Source organism: Monodelphis domestica, chromosome 4, assembly GCF_027887165.1.
Source record: "Monodelphis domestica isolate mMonDom1 chromosome 4, mMonDom1.pri, whole genome shotgun sequence".
Taxonomy (NCBI): Eukaryota; Metazoa; Chordata; class Mammalia; order Didelphimorphia; family Didelphidae; genus Monodelphis; species Monodelphis domestica.
The window spans coordinates 416,899,996-416,925,756 of record NC_077230.1 but is presented as its reverse complement, the minus strand read 5'-3'; the positions used below and the strand labels follow the sequence as shown (position 1 = coordinate 416,925,756).

At 50.7% G+C, this 25,761-nt stretch overlaps 2 protein-coding genes across 7 annotated transcripts; both read left to right on the top strand.

The window, feature by feature from the left end:
• Window positions 1-559: 559 nt before the first annotated feature.
• Window positions 560-14,981, top strand: NPHS1 (NPHS1 adhesion molecule, nephrin). Of its 3 annotated transcripts, XM_007491851.2 has the most exons (29): window positions 564-809; window positions 894-1,097; window positions 1,377-1,499; window positions 1,747-1,875; window positions 3,218-3,299; window positions 3,403-3,506; window positions 3,645-3,772; window positions 3,856-4,027; window positions 4,375-4,532; window positions 4,650-4,794; window positions 5,968-6,092; window positions 6,448-6,652; window positions 6,794-6,923; window positions 7,015-7,190; window positions 7,356-7,496; window positions 7,601-7,741; window positions 7,830-7,951; window positions 8,291-8,456; window positions 8,605-8,761; window positions 9,241-9,392; window positions 10,640-10,751; window positions 10,827-11,008; window positions 11,425-11,475; window positions 12,672-12,794; window positions 12,925-12,952; window positions 13,116-13,185; window positions 14,277-14,370; window positions 14,506-14,624; window positions 14,714-14,981. In XM_007491851.2, the coding sequence occupies exons 1-29, from the start codon at window positions 758-760 to the stop codon at window positions 14,831-14,833; spliced, it is 3,711 nt and encodes a 1,236-aa protein (XP_007491913.2). In that variant the 5' UTR covers window positions 564-757; the 3' UTR covers window positions 14,834-14,981. The 3 variants fall into 3 exon arrangements, 2 of the variants coding, with proteins under 2 accessions (XP_056681264.1, XP_007491913.2); XM_056825286.1 differs by lacking the exon at window positions 14,277-14,370 and having other exon boundaries at window positions 562-809; window positions 14,714-14,852; XR_008918133.1 differs by lacking the exons at window positions 12,925-12,952; window positions 14,714-14,981 and having other exon boundaries at window positions 560-809.
• A 128-nt stretch (window positions 14,982-15,109) lies between these two features.
• Window positions 15,110-24,147, top strand: UPK1A (uroplakin 1A). 4 transcript variants are annotated; one of them, XM_001370061.4, is made up of 7 exons: window positions 15,110-20,931; window positions 21,587-21,787; window positions 22,045-22,119; window positions 22,710-22,817; window positions 23,055-23,234; window positions 23,309-23,392; window positions 23,798-24,147. In XM_001370061.4, the coding sequence occupies exons 1-7, from the start codon at window positions 20,866-20,868 to the stop codon at window positions 23,840-23,842; spliced, it is 759 nt and encodes a 252-aa protein (XP_001370098.1). In that variant the 5' UTR covers window positions 15,110-20,865; the 3' UTR covers window positions 23,843-24,147. The 4 variants fall into 4 exon arrangements, with proteins under 4 accessions (XP_001370098.1, XP_056681309.1, XP_056681308.1 ...); XM_056825331.1 differs by having other exon boundaries at window positions 23,055-23,392; XM_056825330.1 differs by having other exon boundaries at window positions 21,449-21,787; window positions 23,055-23,392.
• Window positions 24,148-25,761: the final 1,614 nt, after the last annotated feature.

Here is a 25,761-nt window from a genome sequence, read left to right as displayed (position 1 = left end):
ACAAACTTGTGAAGAACTCTCATTGTAACCATTTTATCTTATTTTTAAACCCTTACTTTCTGCCTTAGTATCACTTATGTGAACAGTAAAGGACTAGGCAGTTGGGGTTAAGTGACTTGCCCAGAGTCATACAGTTAAAAAGTGTCTGAGATTAGATTTGAACCCAGGACCTTCCAACTCCAGTTCTGAGCCATCTAGTTACCTCTTCTTGTATCTATTTTAAGGATGGGAACATCTGATCACAGTGACTTGCCTAGAGTCACCCAGGCAATAAATGAGGCAGAATTCAAACTCGGGTCTTCCTGATGCCATCTCCAAGCCTTTATCCACTCTACCGCCTGACTCCGAGCTGGGAGAACCCCACTCGGTCCCTGGGGGACAAGCCCAGTTAAGGCCTGCCAAGATGGCGGGATGAGGGAGGTGGCAGGGAGCCGAGTTGGCTGTTCCTGGGAGTGGAGGGTTGTTGGGCTGAGGAATGTCTCTGGCATGTGCTGACGAGGGGGGATTCCTGGTCCTGGGCTCTGCCCCCAGCCCAGGAGGCAATAAGGAGGGGAGAGCCAGAGATATCCGGAGAGCCCTGGGAGCGAGCAGACCTGGCTGGGCGATGTTGCACGGGCCCCTTCGCTCTCGGGACCCAACGATGGGGTTAGACTAGAGGCCCCTCACGGCTCCGAGGGTCTCCGAGTCTCCGAGACGCCCCAGAGCAGGGAGCTGAGTGGGAGTGAGGGACGGGCTAGAGCCGGGAGCAGAGAGGACGATGGCCAGGGGAGCGCTGCGCACCGGAATCTTCCTCCGACTGCTCGGGGCAGGTAAGAGAGACTCGGCCGCCCCCCCCCCCCCCCGCGCCCCTGGGGGCCGTGTCCCTTGTCCAATGACTTCTCTCTTCCCCAAAGTCTGGCTGCAGACCCCACCCCAGCAGGACTTCTGGTTGCTGCCAGACAATGTGACGGCCGTCACGGGGGAGGACGTCCTGCTGAAGTGCGGCGTCCGAGCCCGACAAGGGCACGTGCAGTGGGTGAAAGATGGCTTCGGGTTGGGTCCCGACCCCCGGATCCCAGGATTCCCCAGATACCACATGACAGGGGACCCCAGTCAAGGTGAGTTCTGTTCGGCCTCCAGGGGCCCAGGACGGCCCCCGGGAGCCACGTCCCACAGTGGTCACCTTCGAAGAGGAAATCGGGACCTCAGAAGTCCCCCCTGGCAGCCTCCAAGGGGAAGCCTGATGATGACTTCCTTGACTGCACGTCAGAGGAAGACGTGGGGCCGGGTACCACTCCAGGAGCTTCCTGGGATGCTGGAGGGCAGACCATCGCCGCCGTGCACAGAACATTCCTCTGGCTAGCCCGAGCCTCAGCGCACCGAATTTCTCTGGACAGGCGAGTTCCACCTCCACATTTCCAAGGTCGACATCAGTGACGATGCGGAGTTTGAGTGCCAGGTGAGCCGGGCCGAGAGCAGCCCCGAGCTCGTGTCTCCTCGGATCAGCGTCACCGTGCTAGGTAGGAGATCTTAGCAGTCTTCCTCCCTTCCCTCGGCACCACCCTGAGCTCAGCCCCGGGAGCCCAGAGACAAGCCCCTGGTCATCCGAAGAGCCTCCTTAGCCGGATTCTGGGGTAAACCTTCTTGGGGACCCACATATCAGTCACCCCATTCTTTACAAGCTTTGGGGGCTCCGGCTTCTATCTTGGGGTGATTCTCGCTGACTGGAGTAAGATTCTCTGCTCTCTGACCCTCCTCCTCCTTCAGTACCTCCCAAGACGATACAAATGAATCCTGAGGTTGGGAGCTCGGTCACCTGGGTTGCTGGAGAGGAGTATTCCGTCACCTGCACCTCCAGTGACTCTAAACCAGAGGCTGAGATCTCCTTTCACCAGGGTGAGTGGGTGTATATGACCGAGACTTGTGGTGAGACCAATATTTTGTGGTCGTTCAGCCATTTCAGTTGTGTCCGACTCTTCTGACCCCATTTGGAATTTTCTTGGCAAAGATACTAATTTGCCACTTCCTTCTCCAGCTCATTTGACAGATGAGGAAACTGAGGCAAACAGGGTAAAGTGACTTGCCCAGGGTCACAGAGCCAGGTTTGCCACTTCCTTCTCCAGCTCATTGACACATTCCAGCTGTATGCCCCTGGGCAAGTTGCCAACCCCCTCTGTCCTCTGCTGGATACCCCGGTTAAAGTCTCCCCCACAAGGACCTCCCCAACATGGGAAAGCTCCTTATCCAGGAGGGGCCTCTATCCAGACATCAGGAGTCCAGGCCCTGTCTGTGTCCTGGCATTTCTGTCCAAGTTATTTTATAGCAGGAAAGAGAAGGGACGGCCAAATGAAGCGACTTCTGAGCCTAGAAGGTGCTGAGTGAAAGTGTCTTCCCTGCCCTCCCTTCCTCTAACCCGGGATGCATTGGGAAAGGGCATTTGGAGGTCTGAACTCCTCTGGAAGCTCAGAGAAGGAAGCACAGACTTCCTCTTGGAAGAATCAGGGAAGACAGCCTGATGGAGGTGGATGTGACTGGCCACTGGGAAGTGGGCAGAGACTAGATTTGGCTCAGACGGGCACTCCGAGTTATAGGCAATTGTACGAGGAGAAAAGAGGTGTAAAGAAAGCAAGAAAGACTCATTTGGCCAGAGCGCAGGGGAAGAAAGCCATAGGAGGGACTCGGCGTCGGGTCACAGAATTGGGACTTTATCCTCTGAGAAGTGTCGGGAATAAAAGAAGGAATCAGAGCCAACCAAGTAAAGCTAAAGGATGGCCTGGAGGGAGGCAGGGACTAGAGGCCAGGATAGAAGCGAGGAGGCTGGTGGGAGACTCCAGGCAGGGCCAGGAAGTCCTGAGCTTGCACTTATGCTGTGTGGGGGTGACGGGCCTGGAGAGGAGGGTGCGGTGCTGAGATAGAGTCAACAGGCGCTGGGATGGATTGGATGTGGGAGGCGAGGAAGGCCCGGCTCAGATGACTTCCCTGCCTGGATGACTTGGAGGAGGCAGGAAGAAGGGGGTTTGGGTGTCAAGAGCATGAGTTTGGGCTGGGATCGTGGGGGAGAGGCCTTAGCAGGCTCCTCAGGAGGGAGGACCCCAGAAGATGGAGACGGAGGGCAGAGCGAGAGAGGCAAAACCGAGGAAGCTTGGATCTCGGGGAGACTCGGTTCCCCCTTCTCCCTAATTCTGGGTCTAGCTCCGTGTGCGTCTCTCTCCCTTTCCCCCTTCTTCTTGCTACCCAGACAACTGGCTGCTTCCAGACGTCTTCCCCTACACAAATCCTGGATCCCACGAGAAATTCGTCACCACCGAGGCGACGGTCAGGTAAGGTGGGAGGGGAGGCCCCGCAGATCCCCGAAGAAGAGCCCTACTCTTCCTCCCAGGCTAGGCTCCTCCCTGGCCCACCTTGGACTCCCTCTCTGCCTAGGGTGACTCCCAGGCCCTCCGACAACGGGAAACTCCTGGTCTGTGAAGTGACCCACCCAGCCACGAAGGTGCCCTCGAAATCTTCTTTCACGATGAACGTTCTGTGTGAGTCAGGGCCCAACACAGGGCGGGAAGGGGAGGGCCGGGGGAGGTCGGGTGGGATGTAGAGGAAGCCAAGTCTTGGGTCTCCCGGAGGACTTCCGGGGCTTGCTGAATGTCTCCTGGCCCCCCTGTTCTCCCCAGTTCCCCCCGGCCCTCCCGTCATCAAGTGGCCGGGCCAGCTGGAAGGGAAAGCTAAAGCGGGACAGAATTTGGAGCTGCTCTGTGTGTCACAAGGGGGAAACCCTCTGGCCACACTACAGTGGCTCAAGGTAAGCTGGGAGACCGTGGAGGGATCTGGGAAAATGAGGCTTTCCGTCCACTTCTTCCATACCATTCCCTCTCCCCGCGCCAGAACGGAAAGGTGATCTCCAGCGTCTGGGAGACTGACCACAAGCAGGCCCTGGCCCGAAGCCTCCTGCCGCTGACCATTCAGCCGGAGGACAACGGGGCCCAGCTCAGCTGCGAGGCCCAGAACAGCGTGTCCCCCGAGGTTCAAGAACACTCCATCGCCCTGCACATCACCTGTGAGGAGCAAGGGATGCTGGGAGCTGCCTCTGCGATTCCGCCCCAGAGTCTCCCAGTCACTGCTTTCTTGCTGACGCCTCAGCCCCAGAGCCGTGACTGGGAATTCTGGGAAGATGGGCCTTGGGGAGGGAGATAGACACCAGGCTTCCTTGTAAGCGGGGAGAAGGTCACGGGCATCCTCTGTCCATCGAGGGCCTAAAGATATGGTGGGGGCAACCGGGAGGGGCAGCCAGGGAGTGGCTGGGAAGGCAGCTGGTGGCTGAGGGGGCACCATCGGGGTGGCAGGGCCCTGAAGGGGAGAACGCCCAGCCAGCCGCCCTGGCCCGGCTCTGTCTCCCCCTGCCAGTCCCCCCCAGCTCCATCATCATCTTGGGCTCCACCAGCCTAGAAGAAAACAAGACGACGTCCTTTTCCTGTTACACCAAGCCCAGCAACCCCGAAGTCCTGCTGCGCTGGTGGCTGGGGTGGCGGGAGCTGGTGCCCACAGACGTGACCGTCACCGATGTGAGTGCTGAGGGCTCGGGCCGGGCGCCTGGCCTGGGGAGGAATCAGACACTGGGGCCCCCTTCAGGAGGTCCTGGGGGCGGGAGGCCCAAACAGAGCTTCTGATCGCATCCTCAGGGCTTGCACGGCGGCCGAGTGACCATGTCCAATGTGACCCACACCGTGAGGAGGGCAGACAATGGGCTCCCGCTGACCTGTGAGGCCTTTAGTGAGGCTTTTGCCAAGGAGACGCTCAAGAAATCCGTCACCCTCAATGTGAAATGTGAGTCCCTAGAGCACTCCTCGACCGCCCCATCCACAGATACGCTTTTATTTTCTTTAAACACTTACCTTGGCTCTTAGAATCAATGCGGCCATGCAACGAGGGCTAAATGACTTACCCAGGGTCACATTCCTGAGGCCAAATTCTTTTTTAATTTTTTTATTTTATATCCCTTGGTTACAAAAATCATATTTTATTCCTCCCTCCCCTCCCCCCGCCCTTCCTGTAGCTGAAGCACCTGAGGCCATATTTGAACCCAGGACCTCCCATCTCTAGCCCTGGCTCTCATTGAGCCACCTAGCTGCCCCAGACATGCTTTTATGAAGCACCTAATTATGTCCCAGGCTTACAACGGGGTTCTGTGAATATAAATACAACAGGGATCCAGGACAGCCCTCTGTGGGGACTGGGGAAACTGGTTGAGATTGATAAGATTCAAAGACTAGAGTGAGCAGTGAAGTGGCTCGGTAGATGGAGAGCCAGGCCCAGAGATGGGAGGTCCTGGGTTCAAATTTGACCTCAGACACTTCCCAGCTGGGTGACCCTGGGCAAGTCACTTGACCCCCGTTGCCTAGCCCTTGCCGCTCTTCTATCTTGGAGCCAATACACAGTATTGACTCCAAGATGGAAGGTGAGGGCTTAAAGGAAAAAAAAAAGACTCATAGACTAGATAACCAAATAAATACATAGTGACTGGGTAGGAGGGCCTCAGCAAATGGGAAAATATGGAAAGGTGATCTCGGAGCATCTTGGCATAATGCAAGGCTTCCTGGAAACGGCGGCTCCCGGAGACGGAATATTATGTGTCCCGTCTGCCAAGTAAGCTAGCTGGGTGGAATGTTGTGTGAAGAGGAGAAATGCATCAACTGGCCTGGAAAAACAAAGCCAGAGCAGGAAGGGTGTCTCTAGAGGGAATGGGGAATCACTGAAGCTTCTGGAGCAGAGGAGTGACCTGCATCATCAGGTCCACGCTTTCTTAAGCCCATTTTCCAGCTGCATGGGTTGGAGACTAGGAAGCTAGAGACCCCGAGAACAACTGAGGGACTATTTCAATAGTCCAGGCTACTCCCGGAAGACATTTCCCCGGGAGACCCTTTCCTAGACCCCATGGCTTAAGTGCAGGGAGAAGAGGGAAAGAAAAAAGGCTGATGGCCCTTCCCTACCACCCTCCAGATCCCATCCAAAGACTCTGGATCGAGAGTTTCCCGGAGGGGGAAATTTTTCGAGCAGGAAACTACATTCGACTCCTGTGTCTGGCCACGGGGGGCAACCCGGAGCCCTCTCTCTCCTGGTGCAAGGTGAGTGCGGAAAACTGGGGCTCAGGCAGGGCTTTGAGGATTCCTGAAAGGCAGAAATTCCTTCCCAGGGAAGCAGGTGTGTCTGTAAAGCGGGGTGGAAAATGCCAGGCATGTGGGGCTCTCTGTGCTGGGAGGCCACGTGTATGATGAGCTGGTGGGGGATTCTGGGATTTCGCCTAAGCAGGGGGAGAGCAAAAATGCTGAAAGGGAGGAATTTGGACCTGGAGCAGTTCAGAAGGAAGGGTGGGTGGAGAGGGGGGGCTGAGGAATCCCACCTGGCGGGATGGGGGGAGGAGGAAGCCTTCCCTGTGGCTGCTGGCGCCAAGGGACTCTGGGGGCGGGCACGGATTTCAAGGACAAGAAGCCCGTGGTAGAACCCAAGTCAGCCGCGGAGCAGAGGTCTCGGGGCGGAGTGGAGAAGTCGGGAAACACCTTCACGAGAGAGCTGGTGCTGAAGCTGGACCCTAGTGACAACCAGGCCGTCTACACCTGTAAGACCACGTCCAACTGCAAGGCCACTAACGAGCAAGCCTCGGCTTCCACCAAGTTCCACGTGCAGTGTGAGGCGTCACCCTGGTCCTCTGGGGAAGGGAGGGGGCTTCGGAGACTCCCCCCTGGGAGAAGGGGGACGGGGGCTGGACGGAAGGTTCTGCAAAGCTCCAGGTGGAGAGAGCATTTTCATCCTTCCCTTGTGGCGGCAGTCCCTCCCATCAACGTGACCATCTCGGCCAATACGACCGTTCTGCGCCCTGGAGACTCGGTGAAGCTCACGTGCGTCAGCCTCAGCAGCAACCCCCCGGCCAACCTGTCCTGGGAAAAGGAAGGAGAGAGGTGAGGGCGCCTTGGCTGGGCCTGAGGGATCCCAGCCCCCAGAGCCGTGGCCCGGGCTCCCAACAGCCCCGCGTGTCGCCCTCCTTCCCAGGCTCCCAGGAGTGCCCTTCAAGCACAGGCCGTCGCTGCGGTTCAGGGGCTCCGAGGCCTCGGGGAGCGTCTTCCTGCACGTGTCTTCCCAGGACCACCTGCGCCGAGTCATCTGCAAGGCTCACAGCCCTGAGCTTCGAGAGACCGTGAGCGCCTTCTATCGGCTCCAGGTTCTCTGTGCGTGCTCTGTGGGCCCTGACCCAGCCCTGATCCCATCACCAGACCCGCTAAGTGCGCCAAGCTCAGCCCAGGCCTCGGGAAGGAGGCCCGCTGGGTGGCTGACTCCCCTCCCCTCCCCAGGGCTCCACACTCAGGTCCCAATCACTTTCCCTGTCCACGCAGACCCTCCCCAGTTCCTGGACGATCAGGTCCTCAAAGTGGAAGCCCAGGAGCACGGGGGAGCACTGTTCCCCATCTCTGTGTCGGCCAACCCGGCCCCAGAGTTCTTCAACTGGAGCTTCCAGGGAAGCAAGCTGAGTCCAGGTACCTGACGAGCGAGAGAAGACCTTGGACGAGAGACTGTGGGCCCAGAGGGTTCTGGGAAGGGACAACTTCCTTTCTGACTGTTGCATCCCTTCACTGCCCAGATGGGGGGCCCAGACACCGGATCCTCCCTGGAGGAGCCCTGAAACTGTGGAACTTGACAAAGGGAGACAGCGGGGACTACCGGCTGCTTTGTCAGAACGCAGAGGGCGTCAACGAGACCATCATCAGGCTGGACATCCACTGTGAGACCCTCCTCAGGCTGGACTTCCCCTTGGCCTCCGCGTGCCCCCAGGCCGTGTCACCTGCCCCTTGCCTCTGTTCCCTCCCCAGACCCCCCCACCATCCGGACCATCCGGGATGTCACCGAGGTGGATGTAGGCGGATCAGCTGAGATTCTTTGCGTCGTTGATGCCAACCCTGTCCTTCCAGACATGTTTCAGTGGGAGAGGCTGGTGAGGGACCCCCCTACGCCTCCCCCAAGCCCAGCCTCCACTCCACAGCCTTGCTCCTTTCCCCGAGTGCCCTGGGATTACTGTTCCAGGGGCTCCTGCCCTGCCACCCCCAGACGTGAACCCCCCCAGCTAAGGGAAGACATTTACATGACCTCAGAAAACGGGCAGGATTTCGCCTGAAGCCTCCGTTTAGGGGATTGCAGGGACTTTCCTAGACTTCGCTAAGGTTGCTCTGGGTGCTGCTGGGAGGGGGCAGAAAGGCAGAGGGGGAGGGAGGCGCTGGGCTGGGCTGCCCCTCCCTCTGCCATGGGTTTCTCAATCTGATCTGTGTCCCTGAAGGGAGAGGAAGAACAAGGCCTGGGGGACGCGGAACAAACATCCCAAGGATTGACGGGGCGCCTTCAGATCCGTCAGGCCACCTTGGAGCAGGCCGGGCCCTACCAGTGCATCGTGGACAATGGGGTGGCGCCTCCTGCCCGGGCCGTCTCGCAGCTGGTTGTGAGGTGTAGGTAGCCGCCCTCCCAAATTAGGGGATCCCTCACTGAGTCCCTGGACCTTCCAGTGACTCCACCGCGGAGCTTAGAGAAGCCCCCTGGGCCCCGTGGGTGGAGGAATTCTCCCCCTTATACCCACTCCTCCTTGCCTCCCTCAAGTTGCTCCTGAGGTGGAACACCCTCAGCCCCTCACGAAGGTGGCTGCCGCCGGGGACAGGGCCAGCTCAGCGACGTTACATTGCCGGGCACGCGGCGTCCCTGATGTCGTCTTCACCTGGGCCAAGAATGGGGTTCCCCTGGACCTCCAAGACCCCAGGTCAGCCCCCTTCCCTGACAGCAGACGACTCATCCACCCATCCTCGGCTCTCCCCGTGCCTCCTAAGCTCACCCACAGTCTCTCACCATGCCACTCCTGGATGCCCTGGAAGGGCAGCTGAGTGGCACAATAGATCAACGCCCTGGGCGCAGTCAGGAAGACTTTAAATCTGGCCTCAGATACCTACTTACTAGCTGGGTGACCCTGGGGCAGTCACTTTGCTCTGCCTCCGTTTCCTCATCTGGAAAAGGAGTTGGAGAAGAAAATGGCACATCTTGTCCTCTGGGAATATAGCCTCTCTACGATGGAGATGTCTTCCCATGCCCTGACACCCTGCCCACTCCACGGATCCTAAACTCTCCTGCCATTCCCTTAGCTCCTGCCCCGTATCTCGGGATCCGAGCCTCCTCTAGCCTCCAACCCTGCCCAGTCTCCATCCCTGGACCTCACTTCATTCCTCGTCTACCCATTTCTCTCAGATACACCGAGCACACCTATCACCAGGGACCAGTTCATAGCAGTGTCCTCACCATTGCCAATGTCACAGCTGCCCAAGACTATGCCCTCTTCACCTGCACAGCCACCAACAACCTGGGCACTGACCACACGGACATCCAGATCGTCAGCATCAGTACGGCTTGGGATGGGGAGGAGGGGGAGAGGGCAGGACCTCCAGGGCAAGAGTTATGTTTTTTAACTTTCTTTTATTTGTTCAGTTACATACAAAAACAATATGTTTTCTGACATTTTGTGATTCAGATTCTTTCCCTCTTTCCCCAAGGCAGCAAATAGTCTGTTATAGGTTATACCTATTCTTTCAAGCTATACATATTTCTCTATTCTTCATGCCATGACAAGAGACACATATTGTGCATACAATTAAAAAAAAAACTTGTGAAGGGAATAAAGTGAAAAAAATGGCATGCTTTGACCAATAATAACACTCCAACAGGTCCTTCTTTGGCTGTGGCTGTGGGTAGCATTTTTTACCCAGAGTCCCTTGGGGTTATCTTGGTACCTTGCTTTGTGGATAATGGCTTAGTCCTTCACAGCTGATCATGGTACAAAATTGCTGTTACTGTGAACAATGTTCTCCTGGTTCTGCTCACTCCACTTTGTATCAGTTCATAGAAGTCTTCCCAGGCTTTTCTGAACTCATCTTGTCTGTCATCTCTTATGGCACAATAGTATTCCATCACAACCATATACCCCAACTTGTTCAGCCATTCATGAAGGTTTGACGAGCAGCCCCTCAGTTTCCAGGTCTTTGCACTACACAAAGAGCTGCTTACACTTTTGTACAAGCAAGTCCTTTTCTAGCGTGTGAGCCCTTCACTGAGGGGCTGTGGACCCCCGAGACTGTAGGAGGTCCAGGAATGTGAATGGCAGGAAAAACGGTTTATTTCACCATAACAGCTTTCCTTTGTCTTCCTAAGTATTATATGCCTACAAACATGATTCTGAGAAGAAGCCCACCAGCGTCGCTGAGGGTCCAGGACACAAAAGTAGTTTCGAACCCCAAATCTTGAGAAATCTCTTGCTCCAAGGCCTTCAGGATGGCATACCTCACTTCATGAAGTATCTATATTCCTAAAGTGGAATTTTGGCCACTCAAAAGCTATTTCTAGTGAGCTAAGAGGGTTTAAACGTTGAAGGAGAGGTGTAGCCCTTTCAGAAAACCCTGCTGTGGCCTCCCCCTGCCTTGTCCCTCTTTTAATTTTTTGATTTTGTAAGTTCAATCTTCAAAAGTTAAAAAAAAGTTAAAGTCGGTCAATGAAAGCTAGACCTGCACGTGCCCAGGCAGGAAATGGGCACTGACGTCGAGAGGGGTAACTAGCGCTGAGTATCCCGCTTTTCTTTCCTCTCCTCCCTTGACAGGTCGCCCAGACCCTCCAAAAGACCTCAGAGTCATGAATATCACCCATCACTCTGTGGGCTTGGCATGGAAAGCAGGCTTCGACGGGGGTCTGGAGCAGAGGTTCCGTGTCAGGTAGGGGAACGGCGGCTAAGAGACTGGGGAGGGCGAGTGTCTCAGTCGCCTACAGATTTCCCATGATCCCTGCAGGTATGAGGCTCCAGAGACACCAGGACACCTGTATGTGGATGTCTTCCCACCTCGAGCCACAACCTTCACTGTGGAGGGTCTTCGGCCTTTCACCCTGTATCATTTCTCCCTACTGGCCACCAATGCCCTGGGGGACAGCGACCTTGCTGACCGAGGAGTCCGGCTGCCGGTCACCACCATAGGTGCCTTGGGAAAGATTGTAGAGGAGTTTAGAGTAGGTACTAGGGGCAGCCTAGGCGGCTCAGCGGAGAGCACCAGGTTGGAGATGGGGAGTCCTCGGTTTAAATCTGGCCTCAGACACTTCCTAGCGGTGTGACCCTGGGCAAGTCACCTAACCCTACGTGGAACCAATACTCAGGGTCATAAGAAGATAAAAGTGCTTTTTAAAAAAAATAAACAATAGGGTAAGGGTTAAATTAAAAAAAAAAAGATTAATAAAGACTTCCGAAAAAATAAACTGGTCCTTAATCCTGCTTTAGAGAGTCACAGGTATGATAGATTCCATTCAAAGGTTAGCTAGAAGAGGGTAAACACTGTTCATATAGGGGGCATTCTGGTATCCTGGAATTAATCCAGCACGCTCATCTTCTTTTACTAGGTATGGACCAGCCATCTGAGGAGACAGAAGACCCGTCCCCAACGGAGCCTGGTGAGGATTTCCTGGAACCAATCGCCATTATTATTATTATTATTATTATTATTATTATTATTATTAATAATAATAATATTATTAGTGCCAAGGAAAGACGTCCACATAATCTGGTTCCTCTCTCCTTACCGCCATCCCCTTGACCCATCAACTCAGCTTTCTGCTCCTCCCTCTCCGCAGTCCTTTTAGCTTCTCCTTCCCTTCTTCACTGAATTTAATTCATCACATGTTTGCCCAGTAGTCCTTGGCACCCACCCTTTTTGAGGCACTGTGAGGGGTTCAGAGAAAAGCAAGATGGGGTCCTCCCCTTGGGAAACCTTAGCAGCAGCTGAGGAGACAAGATTGTGTGAAGTGATTTGCAAACCCTACAGAACAATGTGCAGCATAATCCAGCATGGGGCAGCTAGGTGGCACAGCGGAGAGTGCTGAATTCAAATCTTGCAGAATTCAAATCCTGTCTCAGTCACTTACTAGCTGTGTGACCCTGGACAAGTCCTTTGACTTGGTTTGCCTCCGTTTCTCATCTATAAAATGAACTGGAGAAGGAAATGCCAAACTTCTCCAGGAAACTCCAAAAATACACAGGATCGGTTCTAAGATAGAAGGTAAGGGCTTAACGAAAAAAAAAAAAGATTACTAAAGACTGACCAAAATGGGTCAGGCACAGCCATGCTGGCCAGATTCCCCTGTCCAGAGGGCAGAGACGGGAGGTAAGACTGGAAAGGAAGAGCTTCCGATGGCGGATTCTTGATCCTACAAGACATGGGGAGCCACTGCACGTTTCTGACTAGGGATAACAGAATCAACGATTAAGACCAAGACAGACCTTAGGGATCATCAGGTCTAATCCCTTCATTTCACAGATTAGGAAACTGAGGCTGGAGAGGCGAAACGGTTTGCCCTGGGTCATTGGAACTCAGTTCTCTGAGGCCAAATCCAGCACTCTGACTAATCCGTAGAAAGCTGTTCTTAACGATTAGATGGTACTCATGGAGGGTAGAGCCTGGTTTTGTCTTCGTGTCCGTCCTCAGCGTAATAAATGTTTGTTGACTGACTGCCTAACGCTGAATGAATGGCGGAATGTGAGTGTGGTCAGAGGGATGGGGCAGACGCGGACCGCCCGGGAGGAGTTCGGCGGGGAGAGCGGAAGTCCCTCCTCTTTCCCCTCCTGAGGTCCCTCGTTCTCCTGCCCCCAGAATGGCCTCCGGGACTCCTGCTCCCGGCACTCTTTGCCCTGGGGGCTCTGCTGGTCCTCGGCAATGCCTCCTGCCTCGGCTACGTCTTCTGGAGGCGGAAATGCGGGAGGCGCTCCGCGGAGGGTAAGGACGCGCCCTCGGAGGCACCCGGGAGGAGCGGAGGGCGCCGACGGGTACCGAGGGAGGGTGGCTCCCTGCAAAGATGGGCCCGCCTGGGCCCCCGCTAACTCCCTCGCGCTCGTTCTGCCCCCAGGAGCCAAAGAGGAAAAGCCGGAGGAAGGGTGAGCGAGGAAGCTCTCGGGCAGCGGCAGCGAGACGGCTCCTGGCTGATGGGAGAGACGCGGGAACGGGAGGCGGAGCGCGGGATGGACAAGGGTGGGAATAGCTGTGGTCCGGGCAGGAAGGGAGAAGCTGACCGTCGGACCCTCTCCGCCCCCCTGGCAGGTCGGAGGCTCGAGCTGGGAACGAATACGAGGAGAGCAGATCGAGTGGCCGGAACGCCCCGAGTACCACCGTGAGACTGGCGGGGGGGAAGTGGGCGGGATGCCGGGAAGCCCAGGGAGGAGATGCGTCCGAGACCTACTTGGAGAATAACAGCCAGCATTTATTTGTGGAGGACTGTAGTGTGGACGGAACACTTGACCCGTACTCTCCCGCAGGATCCTCACCACAGCCCTGGGTGCTGGGTGCTATTATTATTCCTGTTTTACACATGGAGAAGTGGAGACAAACAGGGTTAAGTGACTTGTCCAGGACCACACAGCTTAGACGTGGCTGAGGTGGGACTGGAACTCAGGTCTTCTGAACTCCCGGTCCAGTGCTCTATCCACTTCATCTCTAGTGGCTTCTATGATTTGAATGGGTTTAGGAAAGCCCTCCCTCACCAACCCCACTTCTGAATATTCCCCCCCCCCCCCATCCGTGTGTCCCTAGTGTCCGGGATTCCATTATTAGGACCCTTCTTTTAAAAAGCAAATAGGGGGCAGCTGGGTAGCTCAGTGGATTAAGAGCCAGGCCCAGAGACGGGAGGTCCTGGGTTCAAATGTGGCCTCAGACACTTCCCAGCTGGGTGACCCTGGGCAAGTCACTTCACCCCCATTGCCTAGCCCTGACCACTCTTCTGCCTTGGAGCCATTACACAGTATTGAGTCTAAGATGGAAAATAAGGGTTTAAAAGAATAAAATAAACTATCCAGTGGTTAGATACTTCCTAGATGTGTGACCCTGGGCAAGTCACTTGACCCCCATTGCCTAGCCCTTGCCACTCTTCTGCCTTGGAACCAATACACAGTATTGATTCTAAGATGGAAGGTAAGGGTTAAAAAATAAAAATAAAAAGCAAACAGGAGGTAGCCCCTTTAAGAGAATGAATGGCTCAGAACCCTTCCTAGACAGCAATAAGAGAGCAGCAAGAGAAGGCTGGGAGAGGGAAACTAAGTCTTTTGCCATGCTTTGTGCACCCAGGACCCCATCTGGGGGCACCTGGAGTGGGGATGGAATGGAGAAGGGGCTCTTCCATAATAAAGAGAAAAGGGCATTCCTTGAGACCCCAATAGCTCTGACTAAGGATGAACTGGGGGGCTGGGGTTTTTTGGGTGGAAATAGGAGAGTTCGGCAGAGATGGAACCCTATTACCATTCCATGAAGGACTTCAACCCCCAGCTCCTCCCTACTCTTGAAGAGGAACCCCAATATCGAGGTAAATGTTCAGGCCCCCCTGCTCACCCTGCCTTTCCCTCTGCCATCCCCACCCCCGTATTTCTTCCAATCCTTTCCCGGATTAGGACGGAGGACTTCCTAATCAGCTGCCTCCTCTGACTTGTGCCCATTCCAGGTCTCTGGCCAGGTCACGAATATGAAGAAGTGGCAGGCCCCGGCCCCTTGTATGATGAAGTGGAAAGGCTCTACCCCCTGCCTGGTGCCTGGGGAGCTCCCTACATAGGAGCACAAATGGTGAGGATGCTGGCCAGACTGAGGGGGTGCGCACTCCCCTGAGTTTTGTTCTCCCTTCCTGTTCTCCATCTTCCTTTCGCTGTTCCCAGGGAGAATGGCCCCGTGGCGCCTATGAAGAGCCCGGGAGGGTTTATGACCTGGTGCCTGAGGACCTCCCTGGGCAGGGGCAGGACTACTTGCCCTTCAACCTCCAAGGGGAGTTGGTATGAGACTAACTGAAGGCCCCATGACCTTCGGCTGACTCTCCAGATAGCGATCGATGCTTTGGGCCCATAGGTGTGTCTGCAAAGGCCTATGGTCTTGCCACTTCATAAACCGGCTGAGCTTGTCCAATAAATAAAGTAAACCAGGCTGTGACAGGATGACTTTTTCTAAGGAATCAGAACAGGATGGGGATCCCTTCCAGAGACGAGGGGGGCAAGTCCCTCTCTTCCTTGGCCTAGGCACGTAGCACTCCCGCCTCCGTCTCTTGCACATCATGCTTCTCCTCCAAATCCAGAATTAGGACACCACAGTACAGCTTCCTTGGCTGGTAGGTACCTCCCAAAATGAGAGGAGTTTCATGCTGAGTCCTGAGTTTGATGTCCGTGCTGGGCCATGTCTCTCCTTCCAGAAAAAACTGGCCACCCTGGAACTTCTGTATTCTTTCTTCTTACCTCAGTATTCTCCTCTGGAACACAGCTTCCCCATCAGCCCAGCTCTGGTCATTGTCAGCCCCAATCTGCTAGACTTCCTGATTGGAAACTTTGGAGTCACTTATTTTTTTAAACCCTTATCTTCTATCTTAGAATCAATACTAAGGCAGAAAAGTACTAAGGGCCAGGCAATAGAGATTAAGTGATTTTTGCCCAGGGTCACATAGCTAGGAAGTATCTGAAGTCAAATTTGAACCCAGGACCTCCTATCTCTAGTCTCAGTCACTTTTTAAAGTTTAATTTTTTAAAATTAAATTTTTTATTTTATTTAATTGATTAATTAAGAAAATTTTTCCATTGTTACATGATTCATGTTCTCTCCCTCCCCTCCTCCCCCCCCCCACCCCCATAGCCAATGCACAATTCCACTGGGTTTTACACGTGTCATTGACCAAGACCTGTTTCCATATTATTGATATTTGCACCAGGGCGATCATTTAGAGTCAACATCCCAAATCGGCCCATGTGATCAGGCAGCTGTTTTTCTCCTGTGTTTCCGCTCCCCCAGTTCTTTCTCTGGATATGAATAGTGTTCTTTCTTGTAAATCCCTCAGAATTGTCCTGGATCGTTGCATTGCTGCTAGTAGAGATGTCCATTACATTCGATTGTGCCACAGCGTCAGTCTGTGTACAATGTTCTGGTTCTGCTCCTTTCACTCTACATCAATTCCTGGAGGTTCTTCCAGTTCACATGGAATCTGGAGTCACTTTTAACAATTCCTTCTCTACTGTTGCTCCTCTAGTCAGGCCCTTATTGCTTAATGCCTGCGATCCTAGCCTATGTGGCCTTCCTGTCTTTAGGTGTAGTAATTAGATTCAAATGTAGATTCTGACACCTAGTAGTTCTGTGATGCTCTATAAAGTGGGAATAACCATATCTATATTCCAGGAGTTTTTTGAGTATCAAATGGGATGATATATTTAGAGCATTTTGTAAATAGGGAGAACAAGCCCTGGACATCTGATTTCACTAATGCAAAAAAACTCCCTCTACCAATACAGCTCACTCCCAGCCCTGAAACTTATAGTCTCAATAATAATAATAGCTAGCAATTTATAGAGTGTCTTGAGGTTTATAGAACATTTCTGAAATCTAATATTATCCTCACAACAACCCTGGGAGATAGTTGCTACTCTTATTTGCATTTTACAAATGAGGAAACTAGCAGACAAAGGTTACATAATTTGCCCATGATCCTATAGCTAGTAAATATCTGAGGTCAGGATTTGAACTCTGGTCTTCTTGATTCCAAGCTCAACATTAGCCACTGTGCCACCTAGTAATAGATTATTCTAATATATTAATATTGAACATATTTTAATTTATGAAATCAATGATATTCTGCCCAAGCTTCAAAGCCCTCCACCAATTGAATGACTATTTCCTAAAGACCTCCTATTGAAAAAGAAGTCCAATTGAGAAAACATAATCTATGCCCTCCAAGAATTTATAATCTAGTGGAAAGGAGAGAAGAAGATTGCAAATCACCAACTCTTACTTTATCCATGCCTCCAGCAAAGGGCCAAAGGACTCAATCCTATTGTTGGATCTTGGCTCCTACTATTCCTTCCTCCTGGAATCCCTTCCCTTTCTACTCCATTGAGTCAATACCAAACATTATGAGTTCCCCTTATATATAAATGAGCAGAGGATTTCTTATCTAATCTCTACACTTTGGAGAGAAGAAAAAGGAAGCAGGATCTCTCATCTGACTGGCTGCTTCCCATCTACTTGCTTCCAGTGTGACTATTCTCACACCTGGTCATATCAGTCATTGGAGTGATTCTGAATTCCTATAGGTCATCACCCCAGCCATATTCCCCATCCACCCCCAACCTGATTCCTTATTCCCATCCCCTTTAACCCTCCTGCTCCCAGTTGTAAGGAAACACCACCCAATCCTTCCATTTTGCCCTGTGGAATGCCTGTTCCCTAAGCAACAAACTTCTCTTTATCTTTAATCTTCTTCTCTTTGACTCCACCTGTCTACTAAATCTACTATTCTAATGCTCTCCTGGTGGTACTGTGAGTTGTTCCAACCATTCTGAGTTCTAGTGTGAACCTATGCCAAAAAAGTGATTGAATTGTGCACATACTCAGACCAAATTATGACACTACTAGAGCAATATCCCAAAGAGATCGAAGAAAGGGGAAAAGTCCCGTGTGCACAAGAATAGTTAGTCAACAAGCATTTACTATGTGCCTGACACTGCTAAGCCCAGAGTATACAGGAAAAAGCAAAAACAAGATCCTTGCCTTCAAGGCGCTCACAATCTAAAGGGGAAGAAAACACATAAACAACACTTGTCCATACAAGAGATATAGAGGGCAAATGCAAGGTGACCTGAGAAGGAAGGCCTTACTGGAAAAGCCTCTTTCTGAAGGTGGGATTGGAGCTGAATCCTGAAGGATGGAGGTCAGGAGGCAGGCAGTCTTCTTGTAGCAAAGAACTGAAAACAGAATGGGTGTTGTAAGAGAGAAAAGACAGGTAGTAGCTTTTGCAAAAGTCTGGTGTAGGACTTTGCAGAGAGAGGGCTGGCACATGCACTGAACTGAAAGAGAGATTCCAGAGTATGAGGAAGATATAAAAGGAAGCAGTTAGGGGAAAATATTTCTGTGTCTTCAAGGGTTTTGAAGAGACCACTTCCTGCCGTTGGTCAGACCAAGAAGAAGGTTACCTAACTTCCTTTGGAAGCCATTGGTTCCTGTTTTCTGTGATCCAGTCATCGAATCATCGAGTGAGATATCCTATCCACCTTGTCTTCACTATAGTCTAATTTAGTTCCTGAGATCCAGTGCCATAAGGGATTTTGAACCAACTAAGAAGAACCCTACCAGAGCCCAGTGACCTGTCTGTGAGAGTGAAGGTGCAGCCATTTTGGCTCAGCCCCAAGAGGGCAAATTCCTCAGTTACCAACTGATGAACTATAACTCGTCAAATATTGAATTTGAGGACCAGTTAGATTAGGAAGTTAGATAGGGTTTTTTTTTGAAAGGTCAGAGAGTGTAATTGAGGCAGTATCAAGATCAAGAAGACAACTCCATGAGAGGTCTGTAGATTTTGGGAGATTTCGAGGGGAAAGAGTTAGGGTCACCTTTTCCTTGATCCTCCATCCTTTCCTGAGTCAAAGAAAGCAAATAAACCAATTTACTGTTTTATATCATCAAAAAACAGTCAGATTGCATCAAACCATCCTACTGCAGGTGAGGACTACCATCTGGGTTTACAGACTGTTACCAGCTAAAACCGGGTTCAGCACTGAACCTTTTAACACAAAAACCTTTTAACACAAACAATTTACATATTTCAGTTGGCAGAGCCAGCATAGGCAAGGTTATAGAAAATTTGGGTGGATTTTTAGGCCAAAAAGCCAACTTTTAGCTTTCAAACAAATCTTGGCCTGTGGGACACTCTGAAGCCTGTCTGGGAGTAGATTACTGGAACTGTTGAGCGGCCATTTTTTCAAACTACAAAAAAGAATGTTGGTGAAATCTGCTTAATAACCAGCAGGTGTCAATCACCTAGACGTTGAATCCTGAGGATTTTTTTAAAAGGAACAGTACAGAATTTCCAATTCTGAAAAAAAAAAATTAATCAAAAGTGAATACTTTATAAAGAGGGAAAATGACAATACAGGATATATATATACATATATATATATATATATATATATATATACACATACATCATACTATTTTATTGGTTGAAATACCAGAAAACTGTCATTTTATTCTAACTATGCAAAGGAATGCAAAGTTAATGAATCTCTTCATAGGGAAAATGCTATCCTATGCACCAGTGATAGTATTCCTAGGCTGCTCTGTTTACCAAGCTTATTGGTTACTTCTTTTTTTTTTTAAACCCTTACCTTCTGTCTTGGAGTCAATACTGTGTATTGGCTCCAAGGCAGAAGAGTGGTAAGGGCTAGGCAATGGGGGTCAAGGGACTTGCTCAGGGTCACACAGCTAGGAAGTGGCTGAGGCCAGATTTGAACCTAGGACCTCCTGTCTCTAGGACTGGCTCTTAATCCACTGAGCTACCCAGCTGCCCCCTGGTTACTTCTTAAGGCAATACAAATGATAAAGTCAAGTGGAGGCCTAACCCAAAAGGAAAACGAATTGAGAACTCCTAAAATGACCCTAAAGGAAACAGTTGACCAAATACAGAATAGCTTGAAACAACAAAGCAGGGAAACTGAGGCAAATAAAACTCAAATAACAAACCAAACCAGTAGTGACTCCCAGACAGCAATAAAGTTAGAACAAGAGAACAAAGAACTAGATAATGCTGCAGCCTCACTATTTCCGCTCAGGGATGTTTCCTGACACAGGAATAGTCCACGTGAGAGCTCACAAGCCATTCACAGCAAGAGATCTCGAGTCTATCAAAAAGAACTCCAAGATTTTTTTTTTTAACCCTTCCCTTCTATCTTGGAGTCAATACTGTGTATTGACTTATATTCTTATATTCTAGGAGCATCAGGGTGGCTCAGGGGATAAAGCACCAGAGCTGGAGTCAGAAGGACCTGCCTTAGACACTTCCTAGCTGGGTGACCCTGGCCTAGTCACTTACTCTTGATTGTCTAACCCTTGCCCTGCTATCTCGGACTTGTTTCTAAGACAGGAAGTAAGAGTTTAAAAAAAGAAAAGAAAGTGATTTGGGCTGTTATGGGAAAGATAGATTGGAAAAATGGAGAGACTGGAGGCAGGAAGTTCAGGTGGGAGACAACGTGAGCCTGAACTCTGGTGGTCAGCTATGAGCCGGTACAGAGTTAGAAATGGCCTAATCATTACAGCCAGTTGTCCTTCCCACCTACTAAGCTGCTAACACGCTGGGTCTTTATGAGGAACTTGACCCCTTCCCCAAGGGCCACCTTCCTCCTATCTTATGGCAGTTCACTGAATTCCCAGGGATCCTGCCCCAAACTGTACAGACAAGAATTTCAGGTCTCCGAAAAGTGTGTGGGGAGAAAGAAGGAGAGAATGGGGCCTCAGCACCCCCAAAGCCCATGGTTCCTTCTTAACAGACCCTACAAAGAGGTCCATCTCTTCTCTCCACTTGGCTTCCCTGTCCCTGAAAAAGATTCTCTTGTTCTGACGTGCTCCCTTGGAATTTAAACCCTTCATCTCTCCCCTCTGCACACAGAACCCCCCTTTTCAGCTAACTCCTCACCTGTCCCCATTGTCTTTGGTACACCAGAAATTTCAGTTTCCTTAAACCCCTGAGAAAACTCGGGCATCCTGCACTCTGCCCCAATCTGCCCAAAGGAAAGGGAATTCAGGGTGTGGCCACACATACACACACACTCCTCGGAGTGATATAAAAAGCTGCCTTGGGGTCCCAGCAAAGGTTAACCGACAATCTCCAGGGCCAACAAGAGGTAAGAGAAGAGCAAGGAGCAGGGGGGCAAATGGGGAGCAGATTAAGGATCTGAGTCCTGGGTTAGTGGGGATAGAAATAACTGGATTGGAGGGACCAGGGAGAAGACTGAGCAGCAAAGATGGAGCTGGGGTCCTTGGAATTCCACTTGTGTTACAGGGAGTCATGGCAGGAGAAAAAGGATCCCCAACTGTGGTGGGCTTACTGGTCCTTGGAAACATCATCATCCTGGTAAATGGATCCCATCCCCTTGACCTTTCCCAGGGTCTTCTCCCAGCAGGTTGGGCTTGGGGCTATAGTGCAGAAAAATGAAGTTGTAGCTTGTCAAAGGAGTTGGTTCTGAGAAACAGAGGGGATAGGTTGGGCCCAGAGGTTAGTGGGGACATGGTACCTTAAGAGTGAGAAGCAAGGGGTTTGCACTGTCCCTCTGCCCTGCTCCCATCAGCCCAGACCCTTTTTTTGGCAGGGCTGAAATCCCTGGCAAGGGATTTGAGTTCATGTAAATGGGGGAACAAGATTATTGAGTTAGATGGGGGAAATAAAACCATTTAACTGGTTGCTTTATCTGCTGTTGATATGAGATCGTGGTCACGCAAATATGGGGAGAATGGGGCTGCTCAAATATGGTCTGAACATATTAAAAATAAGGAAGATAATGCAAAACGTTTCAGTGGGTATCAGGAGAGGGAACTAGGAGATGCTCCAGAGCATTAAGCCTTGCAGGTAATAATTGTTGAATTGGTTCCAGTTGAAGGGCGCGGAGGATTGCAAGGGACTGGCAGTGGCAAGGAGACTGTCTGGGTGAAAGATGCTTGAAGCTGGGCTGAAGGGCCCGATGGTGGGGAGAGGCTGTGTGTGCCCCACCTTGACTAGTGCCTTGGTCCAGATGTCAGGCTTGGCCCTGTTTGCGGAGACTGTTTGGGTGACAGCAGATCAGTACCGGGTCTACCCTCTGCTCGGAGTTTCTGGCAAGGATGACGTCTTTGCAGGAGCCTGGATTGCCATTTTCACCGGCTTCTCCTTTTTTGTGGTTGCCAGCTTTGGTATCGGAGCAGTACTGTGCCACAGCCGAGGAATGCTTCTCACGGTCAGGAGTGGGCTGGGGCGCGGTGGAGAGGGAAATGGGTGACAGTGAAAATGGCCTCTTGCTAGGTCCTTCCCATCCCTTCCAATTGGATTATTTCCAAAAACCCAGGAACCACAATTTCCTGCTTGCACCCCAATTAACCACTCTTATGGGAATCCGTTCCCTTTTGGACTAAATCATCCCATCATACTCTTAAACCCCACTCCCCCCACAGATCCTATCCCTCCCTATTTAACCCTCTTCTCTTTCCTCTCTAGTACCTGCTATTAATGCTGATTGTCTATGTGTTTGAGTGTGCCTCCAGTATCACATCCTATACCCACAGAGACTACGTGAGCACTTGGGAATTAAGGGTGGAGGAAAGGTGGCAGAAGATGCCTGTGGATGAGGAGTTTGGAGATATGGGGCTAGAGCAAGGATTCGTTTTTCTTCTTTTCTAAAATTTTATTTTTATTATCACACATGTCTATATTGGTTGCCCTTGTAAGAACACACTCGTACAAAATCAAGACTCCCTCATAAAACCATAAATACACTGATGTGAAAGGCGACTCCAACAGTTCTTTCTCTGGAGGTGGATAGCATCCCCCATCATAAGTCTTTCAGGATTGTCCCAGATCACTGCATTGTAGAACAAGGATTCTGGGAACTTGTATTTGAAAATATTATGGTAATTATTGTAATTATAACTGGTTTCCATTATAATCTTCTGGATTTTATTTTATGCATTTAATAACATGATTCTAGGAGAAAAGGGTTTTTCTAGGTTTTATCAGACTGCCCAAAGGATCTAGGACATGAAGAAGGCTAAAACCCCCAGAAAGGCTGGAGTGGGACTGATTGGTATTAGCTTTCTGAGGGTCTTCTTCTCCTCCTGGTTCTAGGGAAGGACACAATCTCTGGCTCTTCTTCCTTACTACAGGTGGTGTCAAACCCAGCACTTATTACCAAGCAGATGCTGACATACTACAATGCCCCAACTAGCCAGGGCCAGGAACTAACTCGTTTCTGGGACCGAGTCATGATTGAGGTGAGAGTGACCTTAGAGAACTGGAAGCCCAGGCACCCAGAGGACAGAGAGGTGGGCCAGATAAAGTGAGGGTAATGTGAGGATCCACAAGCTGGGAAGTGAATGACAAATACTAGGGTTAGTGAAGACAATGGGTAGCTAAAGGGAGAAACCCAGAGCCAAGACGGGCAGTTTGGAAGAGGAATGTCTCATTCTCCCCCATTTCCATCTTCCCGTTTCCCTTACCTGTCTTTCCAGCAACAATGCTGTGGTACCTCAGGGCCCCTAGACTGGGTGAACTTCACATCAGCCTTCCGAGAGGCCACCCCTGAGGTTGTGTTTCCTTGGCCCCCACTGTGTTGCCGTAGAGATGCCAACTTCAATCCTCTCAATGAGGATGGATGTCGGCTTGGCCACCAAGACTACCTCTTCACCAAGGTACCAACAGACATTGCCTTTCACCCCACTATTCCTTCTTTCAACCTCCCCATCATTCTACCTTCCCTTTGCAGGGCTGCTTTGAGCATATTGGTCATGCCATTGATAGCTACACATGGGGGATCTCTTGGTTTGGATTCGCCATTCTTATGTGGACGGTGAGAGTTCTGAAGCCACCAGGCCATGATGAAGGGTGCTAAGAGGGAGTACTTAAGAAATTGGGGGGAATTAGAACCAATTCTATTTCCCCATTTCCCTCAGCCCAAGATCACAAGTTTTCTATACATTTTTATTGTTATAAAAGCTCAGTTCTTTCCATCACTCCATGAGATGCCCTAGGGCTGGGGACAAGGTAGCAGACAGGGAGATAACCCCCCCACACACACATACCTCAACATCCCAGTGTGGGGAGCAACAGGGTTTTAACTCCTGGCATCAGGGGGTGGCTGCCTGGTCTAAAGAACTACAAGTTCCTGGACTTTCTAGTCTAGAAACCCTGGGCAGACAAATAGTATGATTGTAAAGGGATGTTCCTCACCCTTCTCTCTTTTCTCTTTTCTCAGCTCCCTGTGATGCTGTTGGCCATGTACTATTATACGATACTCTGAGACTCACCCAGAAGTGCATCCCTCTTCCCCAGAAGTAGTATTTTCTCTTTGCCTATCCCTTCCCACTGGGACCACCCATGCCCCACAGATGGTTTTGTGGGCTCTTCACTCAGACTCTAGCATCTTCTGTTTGTTCCCAGTTTTCTTTTCCTTCTTCCCCAAATAATTCCCCCTTCCTGCTTCTATGATATTCCCTTTCTTCCTCTATCTCAGGCATTCTGGTTCCCAGTAATGGTTGCAATCTTTCCTTGCCTACCTGCACATATTTTGTGTAAAATAAAATTTTTTGGTTTTTGTTTTTCCCATCTGGAGCTGGTTTGTTCTGGCTAGAAGGCTCCAAAAGGGGCTGAAGAGAGCAAGCAGTCTGGGGGAAGGGAGGAGTAGTTTCATCTTTGCCCTCATCCATCCATACTTCCTTTTGGGTTCTAGTCTGGCCACATTCCCTTCTTGGACATGTTCATACCCAAGAGTTGGGCTGAGAAAAATCGTGCTTTAGACGAGCTATTTCTACCCACCCTCAACAGGCAAAACAGGTTTGTCTATTTCTGGATCCCGTTAGGAGCTCTGCTACTGGAGATGAGATAAAATGAATGAGAAAGGAGTGTGGAGCAAAGGTAAGAGAAGCAGTCGTAGCTAGGGACCCAGTGTGTGATATGGTAGGAGGGAAGGGCAGACAACTGTTGCTCAGACTGGATGCAGAGGGAAAAATAAGAGCCTTGAAGGAGAGGAATCCTAATAAGAAGCCCCCCACCCTCATTTTCTGGAATAAGAACAGAATAATCAGCTTACATGGAAGATGGGAGTTACAGTATCTGTTGGACACTTCTTGTGAAATGGGCTACCAGACACTAGCATCTCACTAATCGTGACAAATCTCTTAACTCATTGGAATTGGTTTCCTTGGTTGAAAGGCTCAGCAAGAATCTTGTTGGTTCTTTTTTCTTTCTGAAACCCAGGTTAGTTGGAATAGGACTCAAAAATTTCCCACAAAATGTCAAAGGAACCAGTTCAAAAGGCTGAACCTTTTGGCTTAAGTCAAAGCACTGAGAGCATAGGAGAGGAAACAAAGCTAGCAACGATGACCAAAGTATTCCACTGAAAGGGGGAGAGACCAAAGGGCAAAGAAGAAAAAAGAAGGAATGAGCCAAGTGGGCAAATCACACCTTTGTGGCACTAACCACTAACTGACCCAACTACAATCTTCCAAGAATGCCCCTGCTCAAGCCTAACGGACCTTGAACCAAGAACCCTATGGGAGCAGAACCTGGCTGCAGTTCCATCCAGTATAAATGATCAGAGTTTCTGTATTCAGGGTTTTCCTAACCATAGACTTCTGTTCTCATTCGAGCCTCAAAACAACCCTGCCCACTTTGGTAGTACCACTATCAAATAATCCCATTTTACAGATGAGGAGATAAGGTTAAGTGCCCACATACATTGAGATCATGAATAGAATCGAGATGATTTGAAACCCAAATTCTTCTGAACTCCAAGTGTAGTGCTTTTCCCATCACACCAGGTTGCCTTGATCAGAATAAGTCATGGATCCAGGATCCTGGATCCTGAGACACTTGTTGGGTTTGTTTCCACTTTCTCAAACAGAATGTCTTCATCCTTGCTACCACTCTTCTTCCCTCCTTTTGGGTAGTTCATCCTCAAAACTTGCCCATTCAATGAAGATTTTATGGAATGATACTCTAGTCCCATCATCAACTTAGGTCATGCAGAGTAAATAGCAGGGTCAGAATTTGAAGCCAGGGCTTCTAACACCAAACAGCAGTGGAGCTTTTTCCCACCCCATTGGGCTACCTCTTATGCCACTCTATCCACAATCAGGCAGATAAAACCAGAAAGTGTGGCCTGCCCCTTAGAGCTAAGTTGGGGAAACAAGAGATCAGTCCTTGTCAGACAGTTAGAGG